The sequence below is a fragment of the Populus euphratica genome, unplaced genomic scaffold (genome assembly GCF_000495115.2).
Source record: "Populus euphratica unplaced genomic scaffold, PopEup_1.0 scaffold145.1, whole genome shotgun sequence".
Taxonomy (NCBI): Eukaryota; Viridiplantae; Streptophyta; class Magnoliopsida; order Malpighiales; family Salicaceae; genus Populus; species Populus euphratica.
The window spans coordinates 145,830-163,061 of NW_011500001.1; the positions used below are offsets into that span (position 1 = coordinate 145,830).

The following is a 17,232-nucleotide window of genomic DNA, read 5'->3' on the forward strand; positions in this document are numbered from 1 at the left end:
TTTACCAAAAATCTTAAGGATCTTTTTAATCATGGATGGAAACACTAATGTTGACAACATTTATACCCACAATGCTACTGCTATTGAGTACTCTTTTAATGTCATGGCTCCTATCATCACCTTTGTTGTTGCTCCACTCATATCACTTGTTAAGCCTTTCCTTTATATTTTAAAAAAAATAAGATTTTTGATGAAGAAAACTTCATAAGGTGGCAAGAGAGGATTTTTGATGTCGTTGACATGTATGGAGTTGCTTGGGTTTTTACCAATCCCAAGACTAGTGACAATGTTGAAGTATAGACACATGAGAATAAGGTTTATGGGCACTCCATTTTAAGCACTCCTTCCAATAAAGTTATTTAATGTATATTGCAACTACAAGAAAGTGAATAAGATATGCATCAATATGATGATAAAGTATATTACCAAAGATATAGGAAAACAAAAGTTTGCTATTGAAAATTTTTACTAATGAAAAATGGTAGATGATAAAGACATCAAAAATAAAATTAACGAATACCACAAGTTGCTAAAAGACATGAATGTTGAAAACATCAACATTCCTGAAAGATTTGTTGCTGGAATATTAATAAAAAAGCTTCCCAACTTTTAGAGTGGTTACAAGCACCAATTAAAATAAAAACATAAACAATTTAATTTTGATCGATCTCATCACCCACATCATCATAAAAAACACAAATAAAAATGACCTGCAGGCTATTAGAAAGAAAAAGATGACCACTAAAATAAACTTAGTGAAATGAAGTTCATGTCAAAAAAGGTATGATAATAAATTTAATAATAATAATAATAATAAATACAACTATAACAATTCTAACACGTTGAAAATCAAATCTAATAATTTTAAGAGAAAAAAATTGTTTTGTATTTTATAATTTTGACCACCATATAATTCAATGCTGAAATAGAATGAGAATACCAAGGAGAATATATCATTGATGTAGTTATTTCTCAAGTCAATGTTATGAGCGATGAGAAAAATTGGATGGTAAACTTGATAACACTGAGGATATATATAAATAAATAAATATTCTTTACCTTACACCTTTTAAAGTTAAAAAAAAAGGTTTATATTTTAGATTTAATAACTGCAAATGTTTTTGGTAAATACAAAATCTTTCTAAAATTGACTTCAAGCAAAATGTTAACTTCAAATGAGGTGTTACATATTCCTAGAACAAATTTGGTTTTGATAGCTTTATTGGAAAAATTCAGAATTAAAGTGTTATTTAAATCTAATAAAATTATAATAATTAAAAATAATATATTTTTAGAAAAATGATATTGTAATAACCTTTTGCATATGAAAAAATAAATTTAGAAAAATAATAACAATAAAATAATTATTGATTTAAAAAAAAATAAAGCCAAATACAGAAAAGAAAAGGGCTAAAAAAAAAACGTGGACAATTTAATTTTGATCGATCTCATCACCCACATCATCATAGAAAAAACCAGGAGAGAAGAATACAGGCGAATCGAAAAATTTAAATTGAGACGACACTCTCAGTTTCACTAACCCTAGCAAAATCTCAAAATCAATGGACGATCCAAGCTCTAGCAAGCCCTCCTCTTCCACTGACCCGTATGTTTCATCTACATTTTTCTTTTGTTTATGATGTAATTGTTAGTTTGTTTATAAGTAATCAGAAAAATCCGTAACTTTTGTAATATATGAGGTTTTTTGTTCTTTTTTTGAAGAATGATTGTTGTTACTTGTTTGGTTTATTCTTATGAGCTTATTTGCCTTGACTGTGTCTTGAAAGAATCGAGAATGAATTCGTTTATGATCATTGAATTTTTGGTTACTGGGTTTTGATTTAGTGTCCTTACTGTGCGGTAACCAAACTTGTTTATGCGTAAATAATTATAGGAAAAGTGGTAAGAAAGATTTTTCGACTGCGATTTTAGAGCGAAAGAAGTCTCCCAATCGTCTTGTTGTTGACGAGGCGATCAATGATGATAACTCTGTGGTTGCAATGCATCCTGCTACAATGGAGAAGCTTCAGTTTTTTCGTGGTGACACTGTGCTAATTAAGGTAACTCTGGCTTGCAGTGGGTTTATAAGGTATTGTGTTTTACTCTTGAGAATTTGTAAAATATGTTTGTTGTAATGTAGGGAAAGAAGCGTAGAGACACTGTTTGCATTGTTCTTGCTGAGGAACAATGTGACGAGCCAAAAATCAGAATGAACAAAGTTGTCAGGGCTAATCTTAGAGTCCGTCTTGGTGATGTTGTGTCTGTCCATCAATGTCCTGATGTGAAGTATGGGAAGCGGGTTCATATCCTTCCTATTGATGACACTATTGAGGGTGTTACTGGCAATCTTTTTGATGCATATTTGAAGCGTAAGTTTGCACCTTTTCTCCCCCTCGCAACCACCCCGTCTTGTGTTGCAGGTGATTCTACAATGTTATGTTTTACTCTACTGATCTTTTCTCTCTCCTTGTGTTTCAACAGCATATTTCTTGGAATCGTACCGCCCTGTAAGGAAAGGTGACCTTTTCCTTGTCAGGGGTGGCATGCGCAGTGTGGAGTTCAAAGTAATCGAGACAGACCCTGGTGAGTACTGTGTTGTGGCACCAGACACCGAGATCTTTTGTGAAGGAGAGCCTGTCAAACGTGAGGATGAGGAGAGGTTGAATGAAGTGGGCTATGATGATGTTGGTGGTGTTAGGAAACAAATGGCTCAGATTCGTGAGCTAGTTGAACTTCCTCTTAGACACCCACAGCTTTTCAAATCAATTGGTGTGAAACCACCAAAAGGTATATTGCTGTATGGACCACCCGGGTCCGGTAAAACTCTGATTGCAAGAGCTGTTGCTAATGAGACTGGTGCATTCTTCTTTTTGATTAATGGTCCTGAGATAATGTCAAAGCTGGCTGGTGAGAGTGAAAGCAACTTGAGGAAGGCATTTGAGGAAGCTGAAAAGAATGCTCCATCCATAATTTTTATTGATGAGTTAGATTCTATTGCACCCAAGAGGGAAAAGACTCACGGTGAAGTGGAGAGGCGTATAGTTTCACAGCTTTTGACTTTAATGGATGGCCTCAAGTCACGGGCACATGTGATTGTTATGGGAGCTACCAATAGGCCCAATAGCATTGACCCAGCTTTGAGGAGATTTGGGAGATTTGATCGAGAGATTGATATTGGTGTGCCTGATGAAGTTGGACGGTTGGAGGTCCTTAGAATTCATACTAAAAATATGAAACTTGCTGAAGAGGTGAGTCGCCTAACTACTGCTTCTCGTGTGCTAAATTCTAGTCTGCATAACAATGTAAACTCATGGTTTTGTGGAATTAACGTTTAATTCCAGGTTGATCTTGAAAAAGTTGCAAAGGATACCCATGGTTATGTTGGTGCAGATCTTGCAGCTCTTTGTACTGAGGCTGCTCTTCAGTGTATTAGGGAGAAAATGGATGTTATTTATTTGGAGGATGACACAATTGATGCCGAGGTGTTAAACTCAATGGCTGTGACTAATGAGCACTTCCAAACTGCTTTGGGAACTTCAAATCCATCAGCCTTGCGTGAAACAGTGAGTCTTTTACAATACAATTTTTCAGTCTGGTTTTCTTATCCAGAGATTATTGCAGTTTGGTTTCCTACTATGTGTTTCGTCTCTTAAGAGATTTTTTCTGAACAATGCTTCCACACACTCTACATTAAAAAATAAATAAAAAATGCACAACTTCCATTTAAAAGTAAAAAACAAGAGGTTATAGCCCTCCCAAGCAGCCTGGGAAGTGGTCCCTTAGCCCAATTCTGAACAAATCAAGCTTTTAAACATGCTAATTATCAATTGTTTTGAGGAAATTTGGATGAAATAATTGAATGCTTTGACTAGGATAGTGGTGGAGCATATGGATGCCCTAGCTGTAATTTTTTCTTTTTTGTTTTCCGCCCAATCCTTACTGGAAAATTCTTCTTGTATTTTCTTAGATTACCGTACTTATGTTTGTCATAAATTGCTGAGAATGACAAACATGTATGTGTGTGTGTGATGGGTTTTCTATATGCTTCCTGGGAATGACATAAATATGTTCCTGTTTGATAGGTTGTGGAGGTTCCTAATGTCTCATGGGAGGATATTGGTGGATTGGAGAATGTTAAAAGAGAGCTTCAAGAGGTTTGCCATCTTATCTCGATTTAATATTTTGCACGTGAAATATATTTTAGATGTACTTCAGTTTTCCATTTTCCTTATTTCTTGGGTTTTATTTATATAAATTCTTGTTTCTGGCTGATGGCAGACTGTCCAATATCCAGTGGAGCATCCTGAGAAGTTTGAGAAATTTGGCATGTCACCTTCTAAAGGCGTTCTCTTTTATGGGCCTCCTGGCTGTGGTAAAACCCTACTTGCAAAGGCAATTGCTAATGAATGCCAGGCCAACTTCATTAGTGTCAAGGGTCCTGAGCTTCTAACCATGTGGTTTGGAGAAAGTGAAGCAAATGTGCGGGAGATATTCGACAAAGCACGGCAGTCAGCCCCTTGTGTACTTTTCTTTGACGAACTTGATTCCATTGCTACTCAGGTGTGCATGCTTTTAACCTTTAAGTGAAAAATGCTCCTACTTGTACTTGGAAACTTATATACTTGTAACAATATTCTCTTACTTCCTTCACCAGTGCCTACTTTTGTCCAGTACACTATCTGTATCTTATTAATTTATTTTTCCCTTCTTCCTGCTTACAGCGTGGCAGCTCTGTAGGAGATGCTGGGGGTGCTGCTGATAGAGTCTTGAATCAACTTCTGACGGAAATGGATGGCATGACAGCAAAGAAAACAGTTTTTATCATTGGAGCAACAAACAGGCCAGATATTATCGACCCAGCATTGCTTAGGCCCGGGCGTCTGGACCAGTTGATTTATATACCTCTTCCTGACGAGGCTTCCCGTCTTCAGATATTTAAAGCATGTTTGCGGAAGTCACCTGTTTCTAAGGATGTTGACCTGACAGCTCTTGCACGATATACTAATGGTTTTAGTGGTGCTGATATCACTGAAATTTGTCAACGTGCCTGCAAATATGCCATTAGAGAAAATATTGAGAAGGTAAGAGTCTCATTTGAATTCTTATTTTTCATCCTTAAGTTCTGTTCTGTTCTTATAATCAATGTGAGCATTGAAGTTCTGTCCTTATTTTATCTAATCGATTTGTGAGCATTTACTGCACTCAGGCGTGTGTGAACTGGTGTCTGAAGTTGAGTCTATTTATATGTTTTAATCCTTGTGGCTTTTTGAACAATTTGTTTCTCATTTTGGTTGGCTTTCCCTAAATTTTGCTTTATTTCGTTAAAAAATGTTTGTGTTGAGTATTTTTGTTAGCGGGCCTGATTGTTCATAACTAACCTGAAAAATGGGAAGATAGTCAATGAAAAAGGCTTTGACAAAGACTTGTAGTCGCTACTTGTATTTTTGTTCTTCATGAACCTTTTGTGGATGGCAGGATATTGAGAAGGAGAAAAGGAAGCAAGAGAATCCTGAAGCAATGGAAGAGGATGATGTTGATGAGGTCCCAGAAATAAAGGCAGCACATTTTGAGGAGTCAATGAAATATGCACGACGAAGTGTCAGTGATGCAGACATCAGGAAGTACCAATCCTTTGCTCAGACCTTACAGCAATCTCGCGGATTTGGTACCGAGTTCCGGTTTCCAGACCGTCCTGAGAATGCTGCAGCTGGAGGAGCTACAGACCCTTTTGCTTCAGCAACAACTGCTGCGGATGAGGATGATCTATACAACTGAACTGAAACCAGTGTAAGTTCTCAGCCTTTTCGCTTGTGTAACTTCTAACACAGCACGGCAATATATATTGCCATATCAATTTGCTTCTTATTTGCAAAGGAATTGAAGTTTTATGTTTCGTGCACCCTGCGGATTATGTCAGAATTTGATGATAATCAGCCCTTTACGGGTTGGATCCTCACATGAGGTGAAAAAGAAAATGGACCCTCTGCTTTCTGCTTAATTTCTTCCTATTTTTTCGCTTTAGTTTTTGTGAACCAGGGAGTTCTGCCCCCCGAGAATTGTAAGAGATGTGGTCGACACTCTCCCCCTTTTATTTCAATACGCAGTTAACCCCTGGGATTAAAACAATTTTGATTCCAAAACGCTTCTCAATTCCTAACGAAACCGATTCAGATCATGTTTGCTGGATGACTAGCTCCTCTGTCTGCCTGACGGCGTGTGGATGAAAAATAGATTATTATTTTTTCACTTTTATATTAAAGCATGTTTTTGGTTTTTACAGAGACTTGTTTTTTTATTAGCACTTTGTTTCTTAAGAAAAACTAAATATCATTTAAATAAATAATCATAAAAATCTCAATTATTCAAATGAAGGATAGAAAATGTCTCTTTAATTAAAACTATCTGTTCTTCATGAAAATATATATATTTTATCATAATGATTGTTTTTCAAAACATTATAATGATTGCAAAAACAAGGTTCAATAATAATAATAATAATAGTAAAATTATGATTCAATAATTTGGACGTAATAAAAGAGAAGGTTAAAAGAATAATTGATCTAAGAAAATCATGTAAAAATTTTATAATAAAAATTAATAAAATAGATATTTTAATTTCAAAGAAAATGCATGAGCATATTTTTTTTTATATAAGTTCTGCACGTTAGGTGATATATAATAATTCACAAAGTACTTGATAATAATATTATAAAAAATATAATCTTATTTGAAAATTATGACAAAATTGTGTAATATTTAAATATTGTTTTTTCTTAATCATAGTTAATTTGATTAAAATAAAAAATAAAAGAAGAGTTCAAGTGCTAAGCCCATGAAAATCATTTTTCAGGGCACATGCCTGGCCGGAAAAATAAAAGACTATGAGCACTTGGCCCAAAATAGAAGCCCAAGTGCACTTAGACATGTAATGCCTGCCTCTTTATTTTATTTTTTTTATGGATAAACAATATGTTATTTGTTTATTTAAAAAAAAAACATTAATGAGCATCATGTCATTTGCATGGAAAGATGGCGTGTTGTCACCCGGTTTAAATTCTGACAATCTCTAATTAAATTTTGAATTATTGGATTTAAAATCTTATATTTCAACTTATTTTCATCTTAAAAAGAAAACATAAAAACCCAGTAAAATAGTATTTGTAATCCTAAAACACCATAAAATCTAAATAAATAAATATATAAAATGATTTAAAAAATATTTTCCAAGTTTGGATCTATTTTTTTTGTAAGATAAAAATTTTGAATTTTCTTCATAAATTTTATTTTTTCAAGATAAATTTATTAATATGAATATGAATCTTTTTAGTTATTGAAATATAGACAACCACCTAACATTTTCTCTTTCTCCTTCTTGTCTACACACACACGCTTCAAGGATTAAAATATAGTTTTTTGCACCCCTTGAACATAAAAAATGAAATGTTTATTTTTTTATTTCTTAATTTTTGTTTTTATTTTTATTTTCCTAATAAAAATATTTTTTTTCTTGCATAAAACCGATGGTTGATTAAGGCAGTATTTAACATTGTAGTAATAATTAGTTTTTAAAGTATTTTTTATTCTAAAATCTATATGAAATATTTTTTTATATTTTAAAATTTATTTTTAATATCAACATATTAAAATAACCCAATAACATAAAAAAAATAATTAAAAAAATATACTTTTTTAAAAAATATAACATATCTACAAAGACGAACATATGCTAATAAAGAAAACTGCCACGAACACTCTCATAGACCTCACACACACGAGATAATGCAAATAAGGACTAATACTAATGATGACAAATAAATCAATGCAAACATCTAGTGAAGGATATAAAGTTTGAGGAGAGAAAGAAAGGCATTATAGAATGAATAGTGTCATGCACAGCATATAAGTTTTTTTAAGTTGTATAATTTAATTAAAAAAATAACACAATTTGTAAAATCACATATCAAAGAATAAAAAAAAAAAAAAACTATAGTATACGAAGACAAATTCACGAGTAAAAGCAGGTTGTTATAGTGTTTTTTTTTAATAAAAAAATATTTAATTTAAAGGGTGTTCAAGAGTTCTCTTTTCGATCTGCAGAGCAATTATTGAGATTTAACTTATCAGAGTTGAGACCAATCCGAATTTTTCAGTCGAACTAAATTCCAAGTAGAGGATTTTCCTTCCTCTGAATCGAGCAAAAGGTGCTGATTCCAAATTCATCATCATCTCTTTACGGAGCCCAAACCGAGCGCCGAAATGGCAAAGCGTATTGAGAGAGATCATTATCACCGACCATTATTTGAAAAACCAGAGTGTCTTGTGGGATCCCCCAATGCATGTGGATGGACCTTGCAGCCTTACAAAAATATTAGTCTCATCGTCTCCTTTGGGAATCTTACATAACAAAAAAAATAAAAAGAGGAGACGAAAAGTTTAGCAAATTTGAAAGAAGTCTCTGTTAATGGGTTTCAAGCTTCTGTATTTTGTGTCGACTTGCATGTGCGCATGTGAGCACAGAGAAAAACACAACCGCAGTGGTATCTTTCCTCGCCGGAACCCTTGGCGTTACATTGTTGGTATCTGGTGGAATCACCGTCACTCCTACCAATGGCTTCCTTGCCTGGAATTCTCTCTGAAAAACACAGAGGGACGGAGAGATTTCTGAAGACATCTTGCTTCGCCCCACCTAAGGAAACTAAACGAGAAGAGGTCAAGTACTTACCACTCCCCACCAGTTTCTGTGGTATACCATTCCGCACAGCCTTACAATAGATTCAGTAAATTTTTTTATTTTCACGAGGCAGGCAGCCAATCTCCTAACAGCAGCCACCTTGGTAGTGGTTGATACCGAGAACTACTACTTTTTATGCATTGTCTCTGTATGTCCTGTTTGTACTTTCCTATAATTCTATTATATCATCTTCACGTGGTAGGGACCTTGACAGATGCATGAAACCAAGGAAGAAGCTCTCTTAACCTTGATGGTCGACAGAGAGAGAGAGAGGCGCTACTTCAAGATGACACCCACAATGATTACCCCACATTTCCCTATGCCCACACATACACACATCTGTCTCTGTATTTCGCATCCCTAAAGCAAAATCATCCTCGAAAACGCTTTGAAAACCTCACAGAAACAACACCATACCACACACATATTAATCAACAAATCCACATCCTCCTTCCCACAGAAATTATGGAAAATGACTTCACATTGAAGCAAGATGTGTAGCTTGTAACCCCCCCCCCCTCTCCCTGTCACTTCTTTGTCAATGCTTGTTTGTATCTTTCATTGTTTAAAATATTGTCTATATAACAGGTTAATCACAATAATTAACACCATTTACTAGAGAGTAGAGACAATAAATGCAAATATCTATGTACTCAAGTTTATCATCTTGGTACCTGGTTAATTGCTGATCAATGCAATAACACCCTTGTGGTGCTAACACCTTATGCATTTCCCTATTCTAAAAAACAATACTGATGCTAGAATAAATCTAGATACTACAGAAGGAGTTCGTTATTGATTAGCGCTTGACGCGATGCTGGCTGATGAAGATGAGTAAGCGAGCGAGCAACGAGAAGACCCTTGTTGAAGCATCAACAATTGAGCTGGGGTCACCGAGGATGATGAATACGATGGATTGGTTCCCATCATTTTCGATGATTTGTTAGTCGGCTTGTGGGCGTCGCTTCCTACAGTCGGTTCTTGTCGAATCTCCCTTAATAATACTGCCACATCTTTCATTGTCGGGCGATCTTCAGCGCGATTGCTTGTGCAAAGAAGAGAGATTCCAAGAGCTTGAAGCATTTCCTGTATTTGTGTGTCTGGGTGGCCTTGCAATTTAGGATCAAGTATTTCAACTGGGTCCTTCTTGCTCCTCAGGTGGTTTCTGACCCATTGAACAACATGTTGGCCATCCGGGAATGATGGATCGACTGGCTTTTTTCCAGTTATTGTCTCTAAAAGGACCACTCCATAGCTATATACATCACTCTTTTCAGTGATTTTAAGCATGCAAGCGTACTCTGCAATTGAAAGACAAATTATCGTGTCTGCAAGATTAACAGAAGTGCGCAATGGAAACAGGGCAATACTGCAGCAAGTTCACAGGTATTCATGCAGGGTGAATGACATTGCACTCGATGCAGAAACTTTTTGATAAAAGTAGTATTCTTTGTGCATGCAAACCTTTTGCCGGTTGCCTATGAAAATAACAAGTCACGAACAAAACAAATTAAACAGCTTGGTGGCATGCCTGATGTGATTTTGCTACCTAATTACAACCAAGGCCTTGTGATGGTTACACATGCTAAACCCATCTCCTAACCTTGCTTTAAGTCCCCATCGTCACTAATCCCAAACTGGCTTCTCTCATAATCGAAGATTTGTCTCATCCTATTCCAATTAACTGTCCAATAATCACTCAAGAGAACTTAAAAAAAATGCTAATTATCACAATCGAGTGAGAGTGAAAAATGAAAACTCACCTGGTGCAATGTATCCATAGGACCCTGCAAATTGTGGACTTGCAGAGAATGATCCATGCTCGTCTTCAACCACCCTAGCGAGCCCGAAATCTGCTAAACATGCCTCATACCGGTCCCCGAGCAAGATATTATGAGATTTCACATCTCGGTGCAAAATCGGTGGCACGCAATCATGGTGCAAATAAGCTAGCCCCTCTGCCACCCCTAATGCGATCTTGATCCTCATCTCCCACTCCACCAACCCAACACCATTCCCTTCATGTAACAATGTCCCTAACGTGCCATTAGCCATGTAATCATAAAACAACAGCTTTGTTTTTTGATTTGCTCCCCACCCGAGTAACCGGACGATATTCCGGTGCCGAATTATTGCCAACGTAGCAATCTCGGATGAAAATGATGCTGCTGAAATCTTCTCTGCTGACTTAAACCTCTTAACTGCCACCATCAGCCCTGACGGGATGGCAACCTTATACACCACCCCAGACCGGCCTCGCCCGATCACATTGCCAGCTGTCAGCGATCGTGCCACATCAACAATTGACAAGTCTAGTTTCTGGTATAAAGTCACTTCCCAAGGCGGCCTCATCTCCAAGTCATCATCAATATCGCCCTCTTGGGCCCCACGGCCATGCTTTTTGCTTCCTAGGATATTGTAGAGCGCTGCCAAAAGAAGAGCACACGCCGTGCACAACAGCACCACCATTGCCACACGCGCTGCCGTCTCTCGCTTCACGCGCTTGTGATCGCCATCACACTGGCTATCGGAGAAGCAAAGAGCCGGATTACCGGTAAGAACACTGAGAGGAAGCTTGGAGAAGAAGGGCGTGTCAGGCACGTGACCCGAGAAATTATTGTGCGAGACATTAAGCACGACGAGATTTGGCAATGCTGCGAGATGTTGAAGATCGCCAGATAGATGATTATAAGAAAAATCCAAAATGGCAAGCTTCGTTAGCCCAGTGAACTCTGACGGAATCTCTCCGTTAAGTTGATTCAAGCTGAGATTCAGAGCGATTTCCAGTGACGGAATCTTTCCAACACTCGACGGAATGTTTCCTGATAACTGATTTCCACTCAGGTCCAACAACTGTAACTTGGAGCAGGAACCGAGTTGATTCGGAATGGAACCTGAGAGCTTGTTCTTAGCAAGAATGAGCTTCGTGAGTGAACTCAGCGAGCCAAGACTTGCACTCAAAGTTCCTTCAATCAAGTTATTGGAGAAATCAACAAACTGGAGTGAAACAAGCTTGTTAAAACTCTGTGGCAAGTTCCCAGATATAGCATTTGAATGCAAATCCAAAAATGTGAGATTCTGACAACCCGAGATTTCTTCCGGGATGTCTCCAGCAATCCGGTTCGATCCGAGATCCAAGAAGTTCAAATTCTTCAAATTTCCAATCTGGGGTGGAATTTTTCCGGCAACCTTGTTGTTATTAGCTCGAAAACGAATCAAAGACGAGCAGTTTCCAATCTCGGGTGGTATTTCACCAGAGAGATTATTGGAAAGAAGCAAGAGCTTGTTGAGTTTCTTCAGCTGAAAAACTCCTTTTGGAATAGGTCCCACCAGGCCATTTTGTGATAAATCTATGGCTTCTAGATTTTGACAGTTGGAAATGGAAGGCGGTATGTTGCCTTCGAGTCTGTTCTGCCATAAGTAAAAGAGTGTGAGGTTTGATAAATTACCTATTTCAGGTGGGAGTGAGCCACTGATTTGATTGTTGTCGAGTTCGATGTGAGTGAGCTTCTGGCAATTTCCAAGTTGCGCAGGGATTACTCCGGTGATTTGATTGAGGCTTAGTTGGAATTCTTGAAGTTCAGTTAGATTGCCAAATGATTGTGGAATGCTTCCGGTTAAGGAATTCATTGATATGTCAATGACCAACATCTGGTTGCAGTTTCCGAGCTCTGGAGGGATGGTACCAACCAAGTTGTTTTGCCAGAGCAGTAGGTTTTTAAGGTTTTGGAGATGGCCTAATGTTTTCGGGATTGATCCAGTGAGTGAGTTTTCATAAAGGTATATGTCCTGGAGCTCGGTGCAATCACCAAGTTCTGGAGGGATTTGGCCGGAAAGGAGGGCAGTGTAAATGGCAATGGTTTGGAGTTTTTTAAGGAGGCCGAGACTTGGTGGGAGAAAACCTGAGATGCTTGTCTCTGCCAGGCCTAGTATCAACAAGTTGCTGCAGTTGCCAATTTCTTGAGGTAACGAGCCTTCGAGATTCTTGTTCCCACCAGCTCTAATCACTTCGAGATACCTCAACTTGCCTATGGTGTTGGGCATGGAACCACTAAGTTGATTGTCATAGAGGATTAGCCTTTTCAAGCTAGTGAGGTTTCCGATTTCGATTGGAATGGAGCCCTCAAGTTGATTTGAGTTGAGAAGGAGTTCTTCAAGCGTGTTCAAGACACAAAGCTCACTTGGGATTTCGCCGGTTAAGGCATTGTCACTCAAGTCTAAGTGAGTCAACCGAGGAAGAGCAGTTCCAATCTCTTTTGGGATTGAACCAGTGAGATTGGTTCCAGACAGAATAAGCTTGTTTAAGGAAAACAGTGAGGTAAAATTGGAGGGTAGTTTTCCAAACAAATCAACGTACCTCAACTCCAACGATACAACTTCATTGTTGAAATTGCAAGTGATTCCAAACCATCCACATGGAGTTTCATTGCTTGAATCCCAACTATCCCACCCCTCAGGTGATCCATTCAAGCTTCTCTTCCATGAAAGAAGAGTTTCTCCTTGTTGGTTGAGAGCAGAAGCTGTAAAAGGAAAGAGAAGTACAAGGGTAGAGGAGAGGAATAAGAAAGAAAAGAGGTTCCATGGATTTACAGGCATTACAGCTGCAGAAAGGAAGAGGGTTTGAGCCTATGGAGGAGGGACAATGGGAGGAACCATATCATGTCCTGCGGGCTAATGTTCTTTTGTTAGAAGATTAGTAAAAACAGCAGTAGATGTGGAATAGCATTAAACTAATTGAAAGAAACCCTGACCAGAATCTCCGGATCCAAGAAACAGCTAGGCCACTATGTTTTCTGCACGAGGAAATGGAATTTAGATGGGTTTTTTTAGTATTTCTTTTTTCTTTACAGCAGAGTTAGAGAACAGGTTGGGGGGGAAGAGAAGACATAACTGTTTTTTAATTTCAATGGGTGGTGGGTTAACTGACTTTGTCTTACACCTTTTTTAGTGTAATCTTTTTCATCTTCCCTTCTACATTAAAATAACTAAAAAAAATTAAATTATTTTTATGCTTTGAAATGATATTTTTTTAATTTTTGTCATTAATATATTAAAAAAATTTAAAAATATAAAAAGATTAAAACAAAGTAAAAAAAACGTCAGTATTTTCTGCAGATGACACACTCAACTCTTGCATTTTCTGCAGATGACTTGTAGCTTGAATGTGAAAAGAAGATCATTACCCAAGTAGGCACATAATATTGGGATGAAAATGATTGACAAACCTCTTCGAGCTGGTTGCTCGAAGTGGGATCATCTGTTAGTTGAACTTACAATCTATACACCCCTAATATTCTTAGAATTTTGATTATTTTTTCTCTCTTTTCATCATGAATTCAAACATATTATCTGCAAAAGGCCCCTCTTTTCCCCAGATTCTCACTGTAAAGCCCATTTAAAAGCTGCAGGGAAAAAAAATAAAAAGCTCCATATAAAAATAATCTGGTGAAGGTTAAATTGCAGTGCTACACAGAGAGATAGAGAGAGAGAGATGGGGTCTTGAACAGGAACGCATATCATTAACAATAAGAACAGAAAGAGATGAGATTCAGATCTAAACCAGTGTTAGAGAAATATATTGGCAGAAAAAGGGATCGATCTGTGACATGATCCATCACAGAAAACAGTTTTATTCAAAAGCATGCTCATATAAAAAATCAAATCCATATATTATTAACAAGATGACACTGCAACCACCAACAAGATCAGATCCCATTTTGAAAAACAATTCCCATTAGGGTTTCTAGCATGAAAAATAAATCCATCACGAGATGTCGTGTGACATGGAAGACCAGACTGCGACAACCATGGCTTGGCTAGGTTAGAGGGCAATACAAATATATATAATCTTATAATGCACTGACACACAAACACATATTGCTTGCCTCGTGACCATGTTCTGGATTGATATTATTTTACTCCAAAATCATCTTACAATACAAGCGTGAATGCCTGATTACAATTAAAATAATCTATTTTCAAGGGATTTATTATACATTACAGGATTTGTAATTGACTGGGGATGCCATGCCCATTTTTTAAACCACGATGGAATGCCTTTGTTGCACTCAAAAGAAAAAAATAATTGTATAACTTTCTATTAAGGTTATTTTTTGTATAATAAAATTGTGTTGATATCCTTAAAAAAAAAAATAATAGCATGCATCGAGAACGATTTTCGTCTTTTCATTTGCTTTTAAACAATGAAGTAATCAAATTGCTATTGAAATAAAATATAAGGTTGGTTCCAAGCATCTTTTCGTCTTTCTATTGTATGTTTTTTTTTTGTTTTTTTGATATTCATTTAGGGATTGTTTGATAATTTTAAAAAATTAAATTTTATTAAAATAAATTATTAATGGTAACGCACATGTATAGCCATTTCATAACAAAAATCAACCAATCATAACAGTGTTTGAAATAGTATATTGTCTTCTTTACATTGGTGAGGTAATCCACACAACAAATATATTGTTAGAACTCAAATTACCATTGTCTAGGTAATTTTTTCATATTAAAAAAAAATAATCCAATTTAAAATATAACGAGAGATACTTGTCCAGTGAAAAGTCTAACAAGCGCGAGATGGGGGAGTTAGCAGTTGCAGCACATGCCCATCCACGTCTAGTGAAAGTCTAGAAATTTTGTTGTATTTTAAAAACATATGAAACCATCAAAACATCATTGGAATTAAAAAAAGTTAAAATTGCCCTCATAGGCTTTTTAATCTACTCACAATGATTTTTTTGGGTAATTATTAGATAAGATATGGGTAATTTAGCATTTGACTAAATATATAAAATAAAAAACAAAACATATAATGAAATGATTAAAATACATTTTGAAGCTACAAAATAAAATTAGCCTCATATGAATTTTTCTTTTTTGTATAATGATTTTGTTGATTATTAAGTCAGTTGAGTAACAATTTGATCCTTAAACAAATCAAATAGAAAACAAAAACAAAAACAAAAAATGACCAAAATATCTTTTTGTAAAAAAAATATTTTTTTTAATTTTATTTTTTAATTCAAAGTTATGTATATCATTTTTAACAATTTGTTTCTTATTGTTTTGATTTTTTTTTCTTTGGTGAAAGTTTTTTTTTTTAATTTTACCATTTAATTAAAAAATTATTTTTATTTTTTTTGGATCAATTTTGATCCTTATTATTTTGATTGTTTTTTTCAAGGCCTTTATTCCAAATTGTTTTTTATTTTCGCACTTTAATAAAATATAAAATTTATTTTGTATTTTAATTTTGATTTTTATTCTTTTAAATTTTTTTAATCTTTTTGTATAGTTGAAATTCTTTTTTTCCTCAATTTTATCCTTTAATATTTGATTGATTAAGAATTGATTTTTAATAGTTTTTTCAAATAAGGTAATGTTTTAGATGTAATAACTCGAGTCATGAATTTAAAAAATTAACACGAATTAATATATTTTTTTAAAAATAGACTTTGTGATTTTTTTATTTTTTTATTATATTATTTTAACCTCATGATTTTAATCACACATTTGGTGAAATAACTTGAGCTTGTTCAACCTTAATTAGTAGGATTATAAGTTTGTCATGCTAATTTTTTTAATTAGGGATAATTTTTACAAGTTTATTTTTTTATCTCATTTTATTTTTATATATTTAATAGGTTAAGAATTGAGTTATATCATTTATTTATTTTTAATATTTTTTCTTCAAGTTATTAGTATTACTTGTTTAACGCAATTGGTCCATCTATTATTATTATTATTTTTTTGTTTAAAAATAAAACAAACTTATTTAATCAAGTCACACTCATAAAAATAATCATATTTAAAAAGAAACGCATGTTCATGACCTGAATATTATTTTTTATGAGAAAAATAGTTTGGCCCGCAGAATAGCAAGATTCCGTGCCTAGTCTATTCTTACATGTTAATTTCCAGGCGCGTTGAGCTAAAATATTATAACAAAATTATATACTTCCTCTAGTAATATTTTTTCTATAGAAAACAATTTTATTCAAAAGCATGCTCATATAAAAATCAAATCCATATATTATTAACAAAATGACACTGTAACCACCAACATAATCAGATACCATTTTTAAAAACAAATCCCCTTAGGGTTTCTAGCATGAAAAATAAATCCATCACGAGATGTCGCGTGACATGGAAGACCACGCTGCAACAACTATGGCTAAACACACACGAGCCCGTTTGGCTCTGTGACTGCGGCTGCGTTTTTATTTAAAATACAATTATAGTTGTTTAGTTAGAAAAAATGAAGATATACTATTTATTGGGTATCATATTTTTTCTCCATTGAAAATACAAAATTTAAAAAACAAAAATTACTTATTTTTTTCACTGTTCATGTAATTGCATTGTTCATTGAACAGTGCAATTACATGAACAATGCATAGTGATACATTGTTCAAGTGAACAGTGCAATTCTCTTGCATTGTTCACTGCGCGAATACTTTATATATATATATATATATATATATATATATATA

At 35.2% G+C, this 17,232-nt stretch overlaps 2 protein-coding genes across 3 annotated transcripts; one reads left to right on the forward strand and one right to left on the reverse strand.

The window, feature by feature from the left end:
- The first annotated feature begins 1,481 nt into the window (after positions 1-1,481).
- Positions 1,482-6,119, forward strand: LOC105140863 (cell division cycle protein 48 homolog). Of its 2 annotated transcripts, none has more exons than XM_011047891.1 (9): positions 1,482-1,606; positions 1,895-2,060; positions 2,141-2,369; positions 2,482-3,248; positions 3,342-3,563; positions 4,083-4,154; positions 4,279-4,560; positions 4,722-5,081; positions 5,476-6,119. In XM_011047891.1, the coding sequence occupies exons 1-9, from the start codon at positions 1,563-1,565 to the stop codon at positions 5,773-5,775; spliced, it is 2,442 nt and encodes an 813-aa protein (XP_011046193.1). In that variant the 5' UTR covers positions 1,482-1,562; the 3' UTR covers positions 5,776-6,119. The 2 variants fall into 2 exon arrangements, with proteins under 2 accessions (XP_011046193.1, XP_011046194.1); XM_011047892.1 differs by lacking the exon at positions 5,476-6,119 and adding an exon at positions 5,149-5,170 and having other exon boundaries at positions 4,722-5,116.
- A 3,143-nt stretch (positions 6,120-9,262) lies between these two features.
- On the reverse strand, positions 9,263-13,701 carry LOC105140864 (probable LRR receptor-like serine/threonine-protein kinase At4g26540). The gene is made up of 2 exons (XM_011047893.1): positions 10,495-13,701; positions 9,263-10,032 (listed from the first exon to the last, which is right to left on the reverse strand). The coding sequence occupies exons 1-2, from the start codon at positions 13,325-13,327 to the stop codon at positions 9,524-9,526; spliced, it is 3,342 nt and encodes a 1,113-aa protein (XP_011046195.1). The 5' UTR covers positions 13,328-13,701; the 3' UTR covers positions 9,263-9,523.
- Positions 13,702-17,232: the final 3,531 nt, after the last annotated feature.